At 39.5% G+C, this 21,175-nt stretch overlaps 1 protein-coding gene across 2 annotated transcripts in view; it reads right to left on the reverse strand.

Annotated features, from left to right (window-relative positions):
- Positions 1 to 4,208: 4,208 nt before the first annotated feature.
- The window catches only part of SUN3 (Sad1 and UNC84 domain containing 3), a 60,732-nt gene continuing 43,765 nt past the window's right edge, over positions 4,209 to 21,175 (reverse strand). Inside the window, exons 3-13 of one of the 2 annotated variants that reach the window (XM_030551456.1) lie at positions 17,613 to 17,710; positions 16,095 to 16,182; positions 15,612 to 15,673; positions 13,780 to 13,880; positions 11,450 to 11,490; positions 9,415 to 9,574; positions 7,801 to 7,885; positions 6,781 to 6,896; positions 5,998 to 6,165; positions 5,126 to 5,218; positions 4,209 to 4,443 (exon numbers count right to left, since the gene is read on the reverse strand). In XM_030551456.1, the coding sequence (XP_030407316.1) occupies positions 4,264 to 4,443; positions 5,126 to 5,218; positions 5,998 to 6,165; positions 6,781 to 6,896; positions 7,801 to 7,885; positions 9,415 to 9,574; positions 11,450 to 11,490; positions 13,780 to 13,880; positions 15,612 to 15,673; positions 16,095 to 16,182; positions 17,613 to 17,710 (1,192 nt within the window). In that variant the 3' untranslated portion in view covers positions 4,209 to 4,263. The remainder of the gene's footprint in view (positions 4,444 to 5,125; positions 5,219 to 5,997; positions 6,166 to 6,780; positions 6,897 to 7,800; positions 7,886 to 9,414; positions 9,575 to 11,449; positions 11,491 to 13,779; positions 13,881 to 15,611; positions 15,674 to 16,094; positions 16,183 to 17,612; positions 17,711 to 21,175) is intronic. The other variant, XM_030551457.1, reaches the window with a different exon arrangement.

The following is a 21,175-nucleotide window of genomic DNA, read 5'->3' on the forward strand; positions in this document are numbered from 1 at the left end:
GAAGCAGGGCTGGATTAAGACCTTTAAAGGCCCTAAGCACTGAAAAGATTATGATGCCCCCCCCATGTAATTCAAAATAAAAACAATACTATGCCGTAAAATAACATTTTATTTTTCAAAATGACACAAAACTTACATGTATGCTGAAATTAAAATAGCTTCTTTCTAGATTTTCTGATTTCAAAATTCTGGATAAGTTCATCGAAACTGACTCGACGAAGCATGTCCGCTTCCATACACAACAGGGAAAGTGAATCAAGTCTGTCCTGACACATTGTTGTTCTCTGAGGGCTTTTCTTTTCAGTTGAGAAAAAAAGCGTTCTGTGGAGCAGTTAGTAATCATCAGTGTTAGAAAAATACATAGTGTGATCTCTACATCTGAAAATACACATTGTATTCTGTCTTTCAGTACTGTGTCATGAAGATACAGATTTGGTCTCCTCACTTCAAAAAAAGTTATACTGGCACTAGAAAAGGTTCAGAGAAGGGCAACTAAAATGATTGGGGGTTTGGAGAGGGTCCCATATGAGGAAAGATTAAAGAAGCTAGGACTCTTGAGCTTGGAAAAAAGAGGAGACTAAGTGGGGATATGATAGAGGTATATAAAATCATGAATGGTGTGGAGAAAGTGGATAAGGAAAAGTTATTTACTTATTCCCATAATACAAGAACTAGGGGTCATCAAATGAAATTAATAAGCAGCAGGTTTAAAACAAATAAAAGGAAGTTCTTCACGCAGCGCACAGTCAACTTGTGGAACTCCTTACCTGAGGAGGTTGTGAAGGCTGGGACTATAACAGCATTTAAAAGAGAACTGGATAAATTCATGGTGTTTAAGTCCATAAATGGCTATTAGCCAGGATGGGTAAGGAATGGTGTCCCTAGCCTCTGTTTGTCAGAGGATGGAGATGGATGGCAGGAGAGTGATCACTTGATCATTGCCTGTTAGGTTCACTCCCTCTGGGGCACCTGGCATTGGCCACTGTTGCTAGACAGATACTGGGCTAGATGGACCTTTGGTCCGACTCGGTACAGCTGTTCTTATAAGATCAATGTGACTGAATTTCATTTTTCCTTTTTCATTACATTTTGTGCATATATAACAGTGGAACTGCCGTACTTCTCCACAGAGATTCATGTTCAAGTCAACAGGGTATGAGTCAACTAGCTTTTGGGAACCTTGTGAATATTGTTTGTCAGATAAGTCCCTATCGTTTAGAAAAGAAAATCTACTTGATACTTCTTTGTACACTTCACCTCTCCTCTTCATATGAGCTTCAAGTGTATCAGTTATAGCGTAGTAAGTAGATATGTGAAATTTGTCCCTAGGATTCAATGCTGTTTCTGTTACAAGCAAATGATAGCAATGTTTTTTCCTGATTTGCTTGTGGGACTGGGCTTCTTTGTAGTTAGTATCAGGCAAGATATCTTTTGATATGTCTTCAAATCTTTCGAAATCATTCCTCAAAGTGTGTAAGTGGTCTGCTAATGATTGACAGAGGTCTGCACATGTTTTCAAATCCAATTCTTTTTCTTGGTGAGCTTGACTTGTGTGGTAAAAGTGTTGTAAAATTTCATTCCACATGGTCAACATGAATACAAACTCTAGTTCTTGCATCTTGTTTGCAATGTTTTCTGCCTCTCGTATAGTTTCTCCTTTTTGTGATTGGTCTTCAGCTATACTTTCTAATGCATCCACAGTCTTTGAGTAGGACTCCAGAATTGCACTTGTTGCCACTGCATGTGCCTCCCAGTGAGTATTAGAAAGAGATTTCAACACACGATCATTGCCCAAATATGTTTTAAGAATTGTCCATTTGTGTGTTGAGGCAGAGAAAAATATATAAAGTAACTAGACTATTGAGAGAAACCTGACTGCCACCTGACAACAATCAACAGCACTGCAGCCAACAAAATTGAGAGTGTGTGCAGCACGTGGTGTGAATATGGCATATTTGTTTTGTTCTAAAAGCTTCTTCTGCATTCCTTGATAATGCCCTGACACGTTGGCAGTGTTGTCATAAGATTGACCTCTGCACTTTGAGAAATCTGTTTTGCAAACTTGGCACAGATAATGCAGTACTTGATTTGCCATTTCTTCACCAGTGTGGCTTTTCAAATTGAGGAATGTTATAAATCGTTCAACTGGTTTTCCATCTGTGAGAGACACATATCTTAGTATAATACTCAATTGATCAATATGTGAAAGATCAGGTGTAGAGTCGACAGATAAACTGAAGTACCTAGCAGTACTTATTTCATCCACAATAGCTGAATGAACTGTGTCATTCATTAGACTGATGAGTTTATCACATATTGTCTTGGATAAGTATGATGAGTTACCTTTGCCAGCATTCCCATATTTTGAGATATGGCCTGCTAAAAATGGGTCAGACTGAGCCAGAAGCTCCAACAATCCCAAGAAATTTCCATTCTGCAATGATCCAAATGCATCATTTGATCTCCGGAAAGGCAGACCACGTTGAGCTAATGTTTGAACAACAGCTGTAACATGTGGCAAGACATGTCTGTTTTACCACCAGAGTAGGATGATCAGTTAAGTCTCTGATTTCCTCGCATTATTTCAATCTATTTTAGTAGGATGCCCCCGATTTAGGTGGGGATAAGTAATAAAAAGAGAACAGAAAAATGGGGGAAGAGTGTGTAGTGGAGTGTAAGGAAGTCTAACAAAGTTCTGATTTTCCCACAATGACTATGTCGATGCTTTTTTGAAATATCAAACATCAAATCCCCCCTCTTTTTTTTTTTTAAGTGTCCCCTGCTTTGCTGGTGCCCTAAGCACGTGCTTAGTCTGCCTATTGGGTAATCCAGCCCTGCACGGAAGCAAGTTTTCTAGCCAGGTTCAGGTTGTTCAAAGATGGAGAAAAATGCAAGCCACACATCCAGTCAAATTTGCAATACCTAACTTGACCATAAAACTACGCTGTGCTAGTTTAGTTATTGGCTGAATTTTTGGGAGCTATCAGAGACTTTGAGAAACATTATACAGGAGTAATGCATATGGAAGATATTAATAAATAACAAGATTGGTGCAGGTGCCTCCTGGATCTTGTTATTAAACTTGCTGTCTGGTGTCACAGATAGTTAGCAACTAAGCTGCAATGCTGTTGTTATTAATATTGGATGAATCCTATGAGGATAGAAGATGGCATGTCTCAGAGGTGGTGCATTAAATGTTCGAGAGGTGAATGCCAGCTATCTTATTTGTACAAAACCAATTAATAAGTCAAAAACTAAAGGGCAGAGAGAGACGCTGAAGAGAGAAAGGGAGAGGGGTACATATACATCATAAAATAACTGTGCAACTTGATGGGATTTTAGTGGCAAACTGTCTTGGTAAAAAGCTTGGGGAATATAATACATAAGCATCTCTTCTCACCAACAGGAACATACAGGCCCAGATCCTCAACATTTAGGCTCCTAACTTCCATTGAAATTACGTGAAAATGAGATAGAGGAGATTGGAGATGCACCACGAAAAAATATCATCCCTCAAGCATAACCTCAGCTGATATAAATTGTTAATGCAAAGTCAATGGATCTAGGACAATTTACACTAGCTGAGAAACTGCCCCCATGAGTTTAAGGGGTAGGTGAAGATTGATCTTGGAGAGTTTTAATCACTGTCTATGAATTCAGGAGCCCCTAGCCAATACTGTGGGTTAACAGAGGATAAGCAAAGAAAAGTGCCACATGGAACAAAAGGGAAAGCTTTGATAGGAAATACAAAGAGCCCATCTCTAAGGGGAAAAAAACCCACTAAGTTTTCTCTGGTTAGTAACTTAGATTTGAAGAAAAATCCATCCAACATATTTCTATCCCATTAGAACCCCAAGTCTGGATTTCCAATTAGGCACAGTAGGCACATGCCTAGGGGCACTGGAGTTCTAGCAACACCTAAAAGTGGGTTATAAGTTTCTTTTTTTTTTCTTTTTCTTTTTTTTTTTTAAGAGAAAACACAAAGGTCAGCTGGGGGGTGGAGGGGAAAGAGAGGGATGCAGAAAATGCTGTGCCTAGGGGCACATAAGATTAAATTCTACCCTGTAGAAACCTCTTCACTACCCTAGGCAAATACTATTTATTCACTATACATACTGTATCTTTTTCTACAGAAACAGTAACATTTTGAAGAATAAAAACAATTTTGCCAAAAAATATTTTTGTTTGCATTTTTATTTTTGTCTGCTCTGGACACCCTTTCACTTGGGTGATGAAGTGGAGTGGATCTTAAGAATTTCACTTTTAGTCTGCTGGTGTTGTTGCCATTTTGAGTTCCTCACGTATTGGGCTCTGTTCAAAGAACTCCTGGGTATGTTTTAGATCTCCATGTACCCTAAATCGATAAATGCAGGTATATTCTGGGTGGCCCCAATTGTTCAGCACTTTCAGTTTCACGTACCTCATGAATTCAGAAAGTTCATTCTGAAAAGAAATAAATTAAAGCTATTATTTTTTACTTCATGTATCTCTCACTGTTGATCAATAATTAGCATCATGCAGGGGTGACTTGTTCACTATTTTACTCTGCTGCCATGTGAAATCATTGTTCACAAGATAGGAAGATGCTTACACCTCTACTAACTGTACTTTAAGATAGTAATTATAGAGACATAGCCACAAAAAAGGCTAGCCTGCTTCAGTAAGCAAAGTAGCTCTATGAAGTTCTTCTCACTCAGAAGTTGACTCCACCACATGTAGAAATCCCATTGATATCCATGTGAGCTCTGTGCAAAGAATTTCTACACAGACAAGCACTTAAATAGAACAGATTTATTTTCAGTAATCTGCAACAAAAAGATTTCCTTACAATTATCAGTAATGTTTAATTTGAAGGACCAATATTCTGATGGTATGTGATGTGTTTTCTTTTATGCAGTCTAAGGGCAGATCACTCAAATTCACCGCAGATTAGACTCTAGCAATAGTGCTGCAGAAAAATGCTTGGTTTTAAATCCACCATTCACAGAACTACAGACTAAGTTACAGTCCTTTCAACCCAGGGCTATTTCTCCACATCATTTCTGCTGGGAAGCTTAAACAACCCCCTAGTTCAAGCAGTAGAATCCATCTTAATCTCAGTCACTTCCCCTCTTCCTTAACGTACCTTCAATTGGAATGTTTGAAATAAATCTCCTTCACAGTTATACATGAACTCTCCTAAGAGAGTTCCTTGCTCCTCATCTTCCTCCTTTAGGCCCTGCAGAAAAACACAGGCATGGAGAAAACAAAAGACAGTGAAAACCCAATTACAACAGGTTTAAATGTGTTCTCTTCATGCAGACAGTTAACACAAAAAGCATAACATGATATCCAAGATGCACAGTGATGTGCTAAATCCATAAACTAAGGGTCCTTGGAGCACAAGTCCATTCCCAAAGCCAGGTTTGACCAGGCTGGTGGTGTCACAGGATATCCAAAAAACCCAAACATGGATGGTATACTCATGAAATATCTAACTCTAGTTCATAAACCAAGGATTTATTTCAAATACATCTCTGAAGTTAAAAATATCAGGAGAAGCCTGATAGTTGTGGCTTACTGGTTACCACTTCATGTTTTGGTTAATTTATAGTCACAATAGTCCCATGAGATAGGTAAGCAAATACTATCCCTATTTATAGTTGGGGAAATTGTGAGAGGTTGAGTGAATTAATGGCAAAGCCAGGATTAGAAATCAGGAGTTCCTAGTACCCAGCCCTGTGCAGAATCCCCTAAACCACATTACTTCTCTTGTATGTGGCATGTAGACACAGTAGGTTGTGCAGGAATGGGAAAGTCTCGTTTTTAAGAATAAATGGAACAACAAGAATTATGCTGATAGTTATATATATATGAATTGCTCTCTTCCTACAACATGGAGTGAGTTGCAGGTGTGAAGGAAATATACAGAACTTGCTTTTTCCCTATATTTCCCCCAGGACTACACCCCCCCCCATTCTTAGAAATCTTATATAAAAAGCTAAGGAAGATGCTCACATAGACAGCGAAGTCCTTAGGAGCACTGGAGATTTCTCCTGTAGGGGAGATTTTCTTGGGAATATGCTCCATTGTAACTGCTCTTGGAATTATTTCCATAGCCAGTTTGATGACAGTTTCACCCTGACTTCCTGGGAAAGGCCAGCAGTTCCCAGGGTAATTACTGGGCTAAAACCAGAACACAAAACAATGATTATTGGTTTAGGCAACCATGTGGCTAATGGTATCACTGGTATAATTCCACTGAAATCAGTGGAATCCCTGAAACCAGGGATTACTTTGGCACCTTAGAATCTATCTTGAAACACGTCAATGATATTTAAATAATCACAAAGTTCATATTTTTCAAGTCCAAGTAAAAATTAAATATAAAATGTATTGTTAATTCTGAGGATAAATACTAGTTCCATGATGCAGTATTCAGATAGACTGTATTGGCTGCACTGCTCATAAAAACCTCTAGTACTGTGGTCTGCCCTTTCCCCCCCACACTTATGAACGATGTTTATTCCCAGGTGCCAATTCTTAACTCTGCTGCTTTTATTTCTCTCTTTCCCTCACTTGTGGTGTGGTGCTAACCTGGGTTTGTCTGCAAAAATGCCATTATGTACAGCAGCATAGGCTGTCTTTCTATCTCCACCGATCCCTTCCTGAACTTTGGGCAGTATGGGGAGAAGAACAGGGAAAGCAGACATAGGGAATGGTCGTGGAAAAAGGAGACCCAAAAGGAAGAGAGGAAAGGGTAAAGGAAACTCTCAAGACTTCTTTTATTTAGATTTCTACCTGAAGAATAACTTCTGGAGACTTTACAAAAACCAGCATTGGAAAGGATAACCAAAAGAATTTTCCTCTATTATGACGGTAGCTCCTGGTAGTTCTGGACTGAACAATGCTGGCACCTGAAATTAAAATATTCATACAATAATGAGATATCATCTCACATATAGCACTACGCGGATCTGAAGAAAAGCTCTAAGTAAGCTCAAAAGCTTGTCTCTCTCATCAACAGAAGTTGGACCCACTTTGCCTCTCTAATATAGCAGGTATTCTTAACAATGTGTAATATACAGAGGATCTAATGACCAACACCAGGTGTTGGTTTAACTCCTAACATATAGACAACAAAGCCCCTGTAATACAATTATCATTTATATGAGTGACTCTTTCAAACTGGACATGTATCACTGCATGTGATTCTCAGAAAAAAAATCTTTATCAGACAACTCTTATGTGACCCAATCAACACACACTAGTCATAATTCTTATAGCCCTCTCCTCCCTACACGCTTACTTCCATATACTCTTCTTAAATGGGCATAAAGAGATGTTGGCACAGCTTTCCCTCACTGGTAATACCATAAGAATGTTGACTATTACTGTACTTTGACCTGAACAAGCATGGGTTTTGACTGATTTCTAGCAATAGTATTTGTCTCTCTTTCACTTATTCTGTCCTTCTCTATAGTAACAGGCCATGGTGGCTAATTAAAATATTCAAAATTGATAATCGGCAGTGGGTAATAAAACTGAAGATAGGAAGTGATTAATAAAAACAATATTAAAATAAGCATTCTTTTTTATAAAAAGGCTTGAAAAACATTGTCAGACTATGTAAATACATAATCTTATACTATGACCCTTGTCCTCTCTTCCACTTCCCTCCTATTGTAGGTGACATTCATTTGTACATCATCGTAAACTAGATTGTAAGCTCTTTGGGGGCAGGGGCTGTGTCTTCTTATATGTTTTTTACAGTGCATAACACCATAAGACCCAGATTCTGATTGGGAAGAATAATACCACCTGCTGATTTTAGGGCATAATCAGGCATCTGGACTTGGTCTTCATCCAACTTTTCAAGGACTTTATTCAGCATCCTTTTAACAGTCTGTGAAGGAATATAAAAGGTAAGAACTGTGAGAGGGGAAAGGAGTTTGCAAGTCGTACACACACCAGTTCACCTACAATCCGAAGTATGTGTAAAACAATCATGAAGTAACCATTATGTCAGACTAAGATCTGGTCTACACTTAAAATTGAGGTTGACATAGCCACGGCAGTGAGGGGTATAAAAAAATCCCTAACTCCCCCAGTACAGATGTTGCTAGTGCACTAAAAATAAAGTGTAGTTATGGTGGCACAAGGAGATGTATGGGTATGTACTTGCGACAGCTAAGGTGCTGGGTATGTACTTGGGGTGGCCCCTTCTGCTGCTCGTCCCACTGTGGCTACACTCTACATTTAACTCACTAGCTTGATCACAGCTAGTACAGGAATGTTTTCCTGCACTGGAAATTACACCCCCAGCTCAAATCGTAGACATACCCTAACAGGCTGGGTGTGGAGGCCTGGTATCAAGCGCATGTATTATCTCTTGAGTTACAGACCACTTGTTAGAGGTTCTGAAAACCACCTGGAATCTCAACCAAAATGTCAGAAAACTATTGTGTTCACCTTGTTCTACAATTTTGGTAATGGCCACCTTTGTAGGAGTGTGTGTGTAGCCCTCCTTCTAGGCAGCTGTTATACTATGTCATAATAGTGGTAACTATCTATATAATGACATTAAGGGTCATTATACAATGACCCCTTATATATGTGCAATTTAATCACTAAGTAGTTCATAAAAATGAGTGATCATATCAATTGGTTAAGTTCCTTTAACTTCCAAGAAATAGAATGAAACTCAAAAGAGCAAAGATGTTTGATATACTCTGTCCTCAAGAACACTGAGCACATACTGCCAACAAGAGTCCCCTGGGGAAAGCCTTACCATACTATTCACTTCTACCTCAAAGACCACCTGCTGCAGATGAAGAGACAGATTCTCTAGACAATATTACTTGTGTGGAGGATCCCCTGCACAGACCTGTGGAAGGCTAGGACATATCATACTATCCTCTGCAAGCCCTGTGAAATAGAGTTTTTCTGGGGAGAGGCTGGGGGAAGCCTTGGCAGCAGCCAGGTCTCCCATGGGTGACACTGACAGGGACCAAAGAGAGCCTAAGGGTACCAGAAGTGACTCAGGAGACTGGGTTGCAGGTTCTCCTTATGAATTTTCCACCAGATCATTTTCTTGGTGTAAAGGTGAAAAATCAATACTGTAGCTTAGACTTTCGTTCCTTCAAATGTCTAACGTAGTGTACATCTTGTTCAGGAGGTGATGGCATTCTATTGATGGTGAGGGTGATAGAAATTCCTACCTATGTTATCCCACCCTTCCAGCTACTCCGCAAAAAAAGTCTGCAGTCCAAAGAGAAATTATTTATTGTGGATGAACAGTTGTTTCTGGATTCCCAAGACTATTACACTACATATGTTAGTGAAGTATAAAAAAAAAAAAGTGTGAGAAGGAACTATGGTAGATACAAAGAAAGCTAGAAATCTCTACTTAACAAAATCCTGCAGTGTCCTTACCCATGTTGAAACGCCTTTGATCGCACTCCCTTCCAGGGCTTCACTGATAGCACGCTGGGTGATGTCCTTTGTACCTTGTTTCAGAGAATGAAGCTCTGTCTGTAGCTTATCTACCTGCTCTTTAAGAGACTGGATTTCTTTCAAAACATGGTTTGCCTGCCTAGAAAAAGTGGGAAAGAGTGACAGAAAGCACTATTTTCCTGGGCTTTCTGGCTTGTGGTATGTCATGAGAATGAGAGACAGGCAACAGACACCTCTTTTTATACCTCTAAAGAAATCTGCTCTGGATGATCAATTTGTAAGTGAGAGGAAAAGTAGACTTAGATACTAGTTCTAATACCTTCAGATTGAGAAGCCACCTCGCTGCCCTATAGGAAAAATTTTCAAAAATATCTCTAAGTAATTTAGGATCCTCAGTCTAATAGACTTTCAATAGGACTTAGGCACTTTCAAAAATTTTTACCCTGCTTCCTGAATAATACGAAGGTGAGTGGTGGCATGTCTGCAACTATCCTAAAAAATGTGTAAGGGTGGGTTTGAAGGACTAAGATTTTGTTTGATGTAGAAAAAAATAAATTATGGACAAAAGGATAAGGATCCTGTCTGGAAAATACTGGCATAGAAGATGCAATAACCTGCATTTTCAAAGATTCCAGGACATTTCAAAACAAGAACATATGCTTGAAAAAGTAAACTGGTTTTATCTGGAATGCAGACCAAGCCAGCTGCAGGTTACATTTGATTAAAAACTACTCACACAAATGGCACACTAGGCCACAAAAGAATATGCTCAGTCCCGATCTCTCAGTTGCCGTCTCTGACACAGACCACAAACAGATATAAAACAAGGAAAAATACACATTAAAAAGTGCAGTCACCACTGCAACAACTTCTAAAACATATTTTACTGGACCAAAAATGTCCGCCTTTCTTTACACATAGGAGCAGTGGGTTTCCATGCCCCCTCCTACCTGAACTCCAAAGCCATCACTTCTTCAGCCTACACAGTTCTGTACAGTACCCTAATATCTCCTATATAATTCGATATTCATGTTTTCTTTCTAGCATCTTGACATCAACTTTTCAATCAAAAACTGCTGCTTGATGGGGCTCCCTTGTTTTTGTTCTTCCTTCTCTTTCCATTCTTCATTCATATACTAAAATGGACTGTAAAAGGTATCTGCTACATGTGTTTTGGTAATTTCTATTCCTTCCCTCTGATCTTCCTGTATTCCACTTTAAATATCTTTCTTCCGTTAAACGTTTTTCTCCTTCATTCCTCATGTCCACCACTTCCCCTCCTCACTCTCTCCCCTCAGTAATGAGCGTCTTACCCTAAATATTCTAGTTTCTCATTTTGCCACACAGCTGCTCTTTCCCCCACTCCATACTCCTGTATTCTCCCCTTAATGAGTTGGATGATTATTCTCACACAGGTCCTCTTATTCCTCTGATCTTGGCTAACCATGCAGGATTTCTTCACATGCAGCTCCTATGGTACCAGGCTAGGGAAGAAGCAGGGTCAGGAAGAAGCAAAGGTTTCCTTCACCTACAGTGGGAACTGTGTACAGAGGAGCATCTATTCCACCTTACAGGAAGGCAGAACAATCACAAGTTTCTATTTCTAATCATATCAGAATATGGAGGGAACCAGCAAAAGAATTTCTCCATCCCTCCACAACAAGGAAGACAAAGCTGAGCAGCAGGCAAATAATAATCTTCACTGCTTCTCCTCAAACACCCTGGGAAGATGGAAGTGCAAGCAGTTTTCCCTTCTTACCTAGTCATGTACACGAGCAACTTGTGTGCCTGTAAGACAGGGAAGAAAAACTGCCAGCTCCAACATCTTTCCTTCCTCTGGATTTTAAGGGAGGGGGAGAAAAAAATCCCTACAGATACTTTTGGGGTTGGGAACATCATCAATGTGTATAAAGTTTGTGGAAGACACAACTCCTCCATTTGTGCAGTTGTCATGCTCAGGGTTTGAATTTCTTTAAAGCAATGAGTCAAGTAGTCATCCAGAAATCTACTTTACCTTAAAGACTCCAGATCCATTCCATATCTCTCTGATTCATCCTAGATGGAAATATTAATAAAATGTTCATTCCAAACACTAACATCGCCAATACAGAGCCTCCTGCAGAGAGAGGCAATCATTCTCTATAGGAATGTGAGATGGTAGACACTCAGAGACACAATGCCTACATACTACAGGTGTTTAACACTAACATATAACAGTAACTGGCACCCTATAAATACCCAGGAGAGAAAGACAATTAAATAGATCTTAAGATTAATGCTGGACAATTCCTTATTCATGAAGCAGATATCACAGTCTCCTATCATGCATTTGATTAATTATTCTAAGATGGTAAATATAGTTTATTAAAAACAAAACACCACCGTAAGAACCAATCATATAGGTAAATATATACACAAAATGTGTACTGAATTTTCAACTTTTCTGTGTCTGTAAATGTCTCTGAGCTTATTCCTTAAAGGCTTCAATTTTGCAGCTAGCAGACAGGAAGTAAGAGACATCCGAATAAAAAAGTAACATTTTCCTGTGGAGGGAGCACAGAAAACACTGGGACTTGAATCTTGCTGTTAGGTAAATGTTTGTTATAATGTAATTCAGACTTATCTGATTGCAAGCATTATCCAGAATTTTATGCACTTTTCTTATTAATAATAATTGCTTAAAAAAGAATTTACATGACAGGCTCCTGGATATTGGTTAAGACACTTCAGGAAGCAAACCATCTAGTTTGCCAACGCAGAAAATTGATACATCAAGGACACACTTATTTTCATATAGAGTTATATGTCAGCCTCCTAGCTATCAATTCTATCAAAATGCCCTATCCTCAAAGTATGTCTTCCAAACTCTTAATCCAATAACTTCTTCCCCTCTCTAACCAGCTTTTATAGTTCTGAAAAAGGGTCAAACGAATAGCAGCCAGCCAACTGGAGGTCAGAACCTTCCCTAGAACGTCTCCATTACTAGCTCCATTTTAGGTTTTGCCTCTTTTCTTTTCCAGTTGTTTTCTGGGGCCACTGTAACCAAGGATTTCCTCTCTGTTATCAATACATTACTTCACTGTCTTCTGACATAAGTAGATATATTCTCTATGAGGAAAGGTTGGAAAACTAGTGGCCACACTCTTGTTACTCTCTATGATAAAAGTGTGTTCCTATTCTAGTTTCTCTTTTTGATACAAGTCTTAGGCCTTGGCTACACTTGCAAGTTAGAGAGCATTAAATCAGTCCCGGGTACCCTAACTCCTGAGGTGGCCACACTGGCAAGGCACTTAGAGCGCCTGGACTCTGCAACTGGAGTGCTCCTGGTAATCCACATCCACGAGAATCATAGAGCTTTCTGTGCCCTGGCTGGAGCTCTGTGGTGTCAGTGTGGATGATGTGTTGCATTACTGTGTTGTAATTGGCCTCTGGAAATGTCCCATAATCTCCTGGAGTTAAGGGGCCACTCTGGTCATTGTTTTGAACTGGGCTGCAGGCATAAAGATATCCCCTTTCAAAGCTCCATTTCTGACAGCCAGCATGCTCATCTGCTCTGGGACACAAAGCAAACCATTACTGTGGAATGGTCCCGCTGCAGAGGCAGGTATTTGTGCATGTGTGTGCCAAGGTGGGGGGTAGGGGCTGATGTCAGGTTTCCTCCTGCCACTGTCTGAACTTACAAGATAGCATGCTGACACACTCTGCCCCTCATGCTTTGCAAACCCTTTCCAAAGGATGTTGCAGCCACTTGCACACTGGGATAGCTACCCCAATGCACTGCTCTCTGTGGCGTAGCAAGAGATGCTAATGTGGACATGCTCCACAGTCATAAGGAGCATGAACACAGAACAGCGCTTTCCCTGCTGCTGTCTCTGAGGGCTAGTTTAACTCCTGGCGCTCTACATCTGCAAGTGTAGCCATGCCCTAACTAACATTGAAACTGTATAATAAACCACTTAAAAGAAAACTCCTTTTGTTAATGTCTTTTGTTTGATCATATGCCTTCAGCTGGAGTCATAGGGGCTCGGTACGTCTGATAATGGGATCCCAGATACCAAGCAGAGCAACCAAAATTGAAGAAAACCAAAATGTAAAGGCCAATTCTGAAAATGTTAGCCCAAGTGATTTGCTCAAAGGCATATAGTAAAATAGTAGCAGACTCAGAAACAAAAATATTGTAATTATTAATGTGTGGTTAAATATAATTAAATTCCAAGACACTGGAGTTTCCAGTATACCTGAAACCCCACATAAAGAAGGTGCAATTATTGGGTAAGCACTTTTGGTCCTAGAGCTAGACTGGTAGTGACAGTCTTTATTTGATTACATCTAATCATAAATCACCTTGTGCCAGAAATGATTAAAATCATAGAGGACAAAGCTTTTATATATTCCTCTGGACATCTGAATTCCTCTTCCATCAAGCAATCCCATGTAGTAAGTACCTGTTAGTCATAAAAAGAACAACTTCTGTTAAAATTTAGAACATTATCTGCTGCAGATTATTCTCCTCAAAAGCAAGGGGCCCCAATCTGTCAAACACTTACATGTAGCTTTACTAAAGCTAAGCACATCAGTGAAATAATCCAACCAAAGTCAAGTTAAATACATGTTTAAGTGTTTGCAAGAATGGGGCCTAATTTTGGAATGGATGTAAAATGCAGCCTTGAGGGACTTCCAAGGGCTGTATTAGTTGTCATCAGCATTTCACTAAGCAAAATCAACCTCTACGGCCCCGCTCCCTTTCTACATTCCTACCCTCCCTCCACTTGAGTTTCCAAATTGGATATTTTGCAAGGAATGGTGAAATGACATTCTTATAGATTTTGAGTTGGGGAGATACATTTTCAACACATGTTAATGGAGCATTATGGTTTACATGGTTAAAATCAATTTTCAAATGTAAAAGTTAAGGCTTATGCTACATTAAATTGTTCACATTTATATATTATATATATATAAAAAAAAGTATCACTTACAGATCCCAGTCAGGATCAGAGTCCCCTATGTTTATAGCCTTAATCCTGAGAGCAGGCATTTGACGGTACTCACTGTCAAGTCAATGGGTCTATTCACCAGAATATGGATTTGCAGGATTGGGGGGTCATATAAAAAGACAGTTCTTTGGAACAGGGATTATTGTGGCCTCAGTCCTGCAATGATCTCCATGTGGGCAGGACCTTGTGGCCACACACAGCTGCACTGACTTCAGTGGAGCTCAGAGCGCATTCAAGGATACTTCCATGGAGCTCATTGCAACACCAGAGTCTAAGTCGCTAGTCCAGCAAAGATACATAGACTTAACTTTATGCACAGGAGCAAAATTAAGTATCTGTAATTCTCTGCAGGTTCGTAGCCAAAAACTGAGACAAGAGACAACTAATGGGTTTAACAAACTGTAAGCAGTGGTGAAAAAAGGAAGGATGAGGTATGGGGTAACATGATTTCTAATGCAACGGGAAAGTTGCTTTATTTGTTGTTTATTTTTTAAACCTCTGCTTATTTCCACTTTTTTTTACCTGCTTATATTTTTTATTAACTTTTTGTAATACTTGCTATTTCATTTTTTTGATTACCACCTATTTCCATTTATTTCAAAAATTATTACTGCCTATTTCTATTATTTTTATTTCCTTCTTTTTATTAACAATTTTTAATAACTGTTTGTAAATATCAGAAAAAATACAAAACAGTTGAATCAAAACAACACAAAGTGTTCTCTGGTGACCGCAATTTCACAAACTGCCATTGCCCCATAGTCAGTAAAGGCATTTTTTCTTCTTCTTTATTTTAAATAAAAAGAGTCAGTGATATCTCACAGGCTTTTGAGGCTCTGAAGATTTCTGCCCCCAGTAACTTTTTTTCCTCCCAAGCTGGGTTGCTCTGCCTCCTGGGGTGAGTGAAGGCCAGTCGCTGCTGCTCCTCAAGACTGGGAAAATTCTGGCCCCATACAGCTAGTTTGGGAGAGGGCACTTAGGTCCTCACAACCCCACATCAGTCTCTTCCCAGAGAGTGGACTAGAGGGAGGGAGGCAGACACAGCTGGGATATCCAACTGTCTACTTCAGTTCTCAGCTGGGCGTCTCTGTCAAAGCAGCACAAAGGGGGCAGGGCAGAGCAAAGATTTTGGTCTCCCTTACAGACTGTCAGTTAACACTGTACTTTATAGAAACTCACCAAAAAAGAATAAAGAAAGGAGGAACAGCACCAGTGAAATAATCTTTCGAGCCCAAATCTTCCTGAGGAACAGTAAGGAGAAAGGAAGCATAAAGTTAGCAGAATCCACACATTTCACATACATATTCTGTATTAGCAAAAAGTTTCTTTAGGATTTCTTGAAAACCATATTGCTGGCTTCATCCTGCAGCTTATTGAAGTTAATAGTGAAGCTTTTTTTTCCCCCTCCTTTTTTAACTTCTACACTGGAGATTCAAGCACCATATCAAAAACTGAAGAGACATTAAAATTAGTGATTGGTCTTGTGACCTCTGATCCCAGAACTGGTTTCAGCAAGAGCCTGGATTGACACCAATGTAAATCACTCTCTTAATTCTTTGTCAGGTTTGTGAGTGTAATTAATACCAATCTGTCTCTCCTACCCACATGCAATTGTCTATTTCCCCACCCATCCTTGAGAAAAAGATTCTTGTTTATCTTTACCTTGCAAAAGCACTGCAGATTTTCATCACATAGTGCCACAGAACTGTTATGCATAGCCCTAGCAAGTGGAAGATAAGCCTGATACCTTCTGGAAAACATGCAAAAAGCATACAGTTAAATTAGCTCAGATGTAGTTAAAAATGCAGTTCTACTCTCAAAAGTCACTGCAAAATAGACATAATGGGGTTCATGTTTGTCTCTCAGGCTATGTCTTCACTGCAAAAAAGGTGTGTTCTTGAGTTAGCACAGCAGTGAAGACACAGCAACTCATCTTTTAATTTGGATTAGCATCTTGATTTAAAGCACATGTAGAGCCTGTGTTTGACCTGGAGCTGTTAACCCTGTATTTTTACTGTTCTTTTAACCCAAAGTTTAAAACAAAAACAAGAACAATTTTTTTCCAATAAAGACATATCCTCAGTTGTTCTAGATCACATTTTTTCAGTTTATAAAATAAAGAGATGTTGCTGCATTTCCTATCACCACCTCTGCAAAGAGTCCAGCTGGTTTCTTTCTGGCTCAAGCATCCTCACCACTAAGATCTTATCTTCAATGCAACAATTAACTCAAATTGATACACCTGAGCTACTCCACTTGAACTAATCTAATCTCAATGAACCTTAACTATAGATCCACTATGGAGCCTCCACAATTATTTTTAATTTTTTGTCTCCAACATTATAAGGCGAGTCCTTTAAGGTGCACAGTGAATGAGACAAGGAGACCTGTGGAACTCTAGCTTTGGTCTCCACCAATATTATATACAAATGCCACGGACCCTGTTTGTCTGATTAGTACATAATACTATAAGATGCTTCCTGTGCATTTAGGGTTGTAGAAAAAAAAAGTTATGTGGTATTACATGGAATTATTTGTGAAATAGCATATGAACGTGTAATTAAAGCCTATATTGTCATACATAGATATAAGGGAATAAAGTTAATATGGCACACACAGAGGGCCGCCCGGGGGGAGGGGGACAAGTGGGGCAATTTGCCCCAGGCCCCACAGGGGCCCCCACGAGAATTTTTCGGGGCCCCTGGAGCGGGGTCCTTCACTCACTCCGGAGGCCCCGGAAAACTCTCATGGGGCCCGGGCCCTTGGAGCGTCTTCTGCTCCAGGTCTTCAGCGGCAATTCGGCGGCAGGGGGTCCTTCTGCTCTGGGACCTGCCGCTGAAGTGTCCCGAAGACCCGCACCGGGTCTTCGGTGGCAATTCGGCGTGGGTGGGGGCTGCCGTCAAAGACCCCAGGCCCCCTGAATCCTCTGGGCAGCCCTGTACACACAACCTCAACTTTGTAACTTCCTGACTTAACATGGTCCTAATTCAGTTCTGCTTTAATATATTTTCCCCCACTTCATAGGATATGTCTATCAACAACATCTCTCCAGGTGCACAAACAATCAAAAATGTAAAAGCCCATGCTACAGAACAACTTCCAAAACAAATGTTGTAAGTGCATAACACACAACAATACATACAACTAGACAATTTACAATCACTAATCACTTGAACTTACTTTTGGGTGAGTGTTGAAGCTGCCTGTCTTCCTGCCTGAGACTAATAGGGATCTGGCTTTCAGTACTACTGGATGTGCGTCCTTGTCTTTGAGATAACCTAGAAAATAGAAAAGGGCTTTAGAAATTCAAGAGTTGCACAAGTGGCCAGATGCAGGCAAAAAACAGAGGCTACATCTTCCAAAACAACCTCTAGAAGTAAGGTACAAGTATTTTCACTCACAGTTGCACTCATTTAGAAGTCTAGCTACCTGTATCTGACTGAAAATTAGTTATCCAAATAGGTACAATTAACTACACATGTAAACACGAGGGGTAGGGGGCAAAATTTTAAGCCTTGATTTAATTACCATTTCACAGAACAGGAGGCAGAGTTCTTTTACCCTGTGTTCTCAAGCTTATCTACCTAACAGCCAATTCAACTAATTGGACTATCACTCGGCTCTGGAATTTGGCAAAAATGAATAAAAATAATTAAAAAACTACCTTCGTTTAATAAACCTTTTTTAAAAATTCCATTAAAAATCCTATACAAAGAAAACATTGATATCATATAAAAACTTTAAAAGCCAGGAAATGCTAGCAGTTACATTGCACATGCAACTTGCCTGACTGTGGAATGTTTAACTGTGCAACCATAATGTTTTCAACATATTTTCTATTTATGGAATATATTTAGGCAACTAACAAACAATATCAGATAAAGAATACAGTACAATCCGTAGTGAATACTATTTGCTATGACTGTTAGGTGTTCAACCTGCAATAAATACACTTAACCATATCTGCAATTTTTAATTGACACACTGCATGTTTTGAAATTAAGCCTGGCTGTATCCCTCCGGGATGAAGAGGCAGCAATGACCAGCACATATGATACCCTTACTAACATCCAGTATTTTCTATAAAATGCTGCAGTTGCAGTACTTAGGGAGATTAAGAAGGCTTCACAGTGCAGAAATGTAGTTCTTCAGTGAAACTCCTGGTCAAATTAATTGACTGTTCAAAGGAGAAAGATAAGATGAGATAAGGTGTTTTTTTATCACCGTGAGTAGTGACAGTACACATATTCAGAGATTTGGAGACAGTATTTTATAATATGGTCCAAAAGCATTTAGCACTCTAATGAACTTTGTCATCCACAACATGCTTAAAATTTTAAGTAGAGATGTGGTGAATCTCAAAATGAAATCTGCTGGTACACAAATCTGGAAATTTTGCTGGATTCAAATTTATACAAATCTGCTTCTGAAATCTGACACAAATATTGGACACCTAGAATAATTAAAATGGCTACCAGTATATGAGAGTAAGATATTTTACGTATGGCTCAGATTCTGTTCTTGCTCATTCAGCATCTCCTTTTGGCTACCCTGATACTGTGTCATATCCTGTACTCATTCCATCAGATTCCCAGCTCCTGCCATCCATCCTGTCCCAATACTTCTTCCCACTCTCCCACCTGCTCTCTCCCATTGGTCCTGCTTTCAACTGTCCTGACCCTGTATACTCTATCTTTCATCAGTTCTCTCCCACTGCAGCATCTTCCCTCCAGCCCAACTCTGAGCTCAGTGTCCCATCCATTCCCTCTTAATGTCACCTGTCTTTTGCCACTCAAACATTGTAGCCTGTCCCCCACATGCTGCTTAGTACAGCAGTTTGCTGCCTGTAACCCTGACCAGATGGCTCTTACGAATCCCCACAGTTTTTAGAATCAAGTATTTTTGTTTAATAAGAAAGACCAAGGATTTGATATTGAAAACATTTCAAAAAATATTTTACCCATTATTATCAAGAGCAAGCATTGTAAAGAGCACTGTGTACTGTACAGTATCTTCACAGTTTTCTCCCTTTCTATGATCCCAAGCCTCTTATGAACAGCAAGCTTATTCAAAGTTTGCTAGACTGCTCTAGTTTTATTGGTATCTATTTCAGTTCAGTATTTCATTACAGGGAGGATCAAGATTTATGGGCTTTTTTTTTTTGGAAGAGCAGTGTTTTGAGGAGTGACCTTAATGAGCAGGTATGCAGTTTGGGTTATAAGAACATAAGAATAGCGATATTGGGTCAGACCAATAGTACATCAATCCCAGTATTCCTTCTTCTGACAGTAGTCAATGCCAGATACTTCAGAGGGAATAAACAGAATAGGGCAAATATTGAGTGATCTATTGTTCACTCCCAGCTTCTGGCAATCAGACGCTCGAGACACTCAGAGCATGGGCTTGCATCCCTGACCATCTTGGCTAATAGCCATTGATGGACTTATCCTCCATGAACATATATAGTTCGTTTTTGAACCCCTGTTATAGCTTTGGCCTTCACAACATCCTCTGGCAATAAGTTCCACAGGCTGACTGAAGAAATACTTGCTTTTGTTTGTTTTTAATGCACTGCCTATTAATTTCATTGAGTGATCCCTAGTTCTTGTGTTATGTGAAGGAGTAAATAACACCTCCATATTCACTTTCTCCACACAAGTCGCGATTTTATAGACCTCTATCATATCTTCTCTTAGTTGCCTCTTTTCCAAGTTGACAAGTCCCAGTCTTTTTAATTTTTCCTCATACGAAAACTATCCCATGCCCTAATAATTTTTGTTGCCCTTCTCCATACCTTTCCCAATTCTAATATATCTTTTTTTGAAATGGGATGACCAGAACTGCCCAGATTGTTCAAGGGGTTGGCATACAATGGATATACATATAGTGGCATTATGATATTTTCTGTCTTATTATCTATCCCTTTCCTAATGATTCCTAATATTATTTTTTGACTGCCTCTGTCCATTGAGCAGATGTTTTCAGAGAACTATCCACAATGACTGCAAGATCTCCTTCTTGAGCAAAAACAACTCATTTAGACCCCATCATTTTGTATCTATAATTGGGATTATGTTTTCCAAAGTGGATTACTTTATATTTATCGACATTGAATTTCATCTGCCATTTTGTGGCCCAGCCGTCCAGTTTTGTGAGATCCTTTGTAACTCTTTGCAGTTTGCTTTGGACTTAACTATCTTGAAAAAATGTGTATCACCTGCAAACTTTGTCACCTCACTGTTTACCCCTTTTTCCAGAACAGTTATGAATATGCTGAACAGCACTGGTCCAGGTACAGATCCCTGGAGGACACCAGTATTTACCTCTCTCAACTCTAAAAACTGACAATTTATCCCTGCCCTAGCAGAAAGGGTGTTCTAGGCAGATAGGTCAACATGTAGGAAGGACAGATGGGAGTGAGAAAAGAATGTGAAGAGGGCAGGAAATGGTGTGGCTTAGACAGACTGAAGGGGGGAGTGGGAGCACTGGATGGCAGTTGAGAGTAAGAATAGGTAGGGGGAAAGTTTGCAGGGCCTTTCAGAAGAGAATAAGTTTTTCAAGTTAAACGTGAGGGGCAGTCAAGAGAAAGCTAATGAAACGACTGAAGAAGGGCCTGACATGATCAGAGATGCAGGAAAAACAAATGATTTGGTTAGATGAAAAATGGGCACTTGGCCTACTCTCTCAAACAGTAAAAGATTCTAAGACATAGTTTTTCTTTCTTTTGCTCATATTTTCCCTCA

Source organism: Gopherus evgoodei, chromosome 2 (assembly GCF_007399415.2).
Source record: "Gopherus evgoodei ecotype Sinaloan lineage chromosome 2, rGopEvg1_v1.p, whole genome shotgun sequence".
Lineage (NCBI taxonomy): Eukaryota > Metazoa > Chordata > Testudines > Testudinidae > Gopherus > Gopherus evgoodei.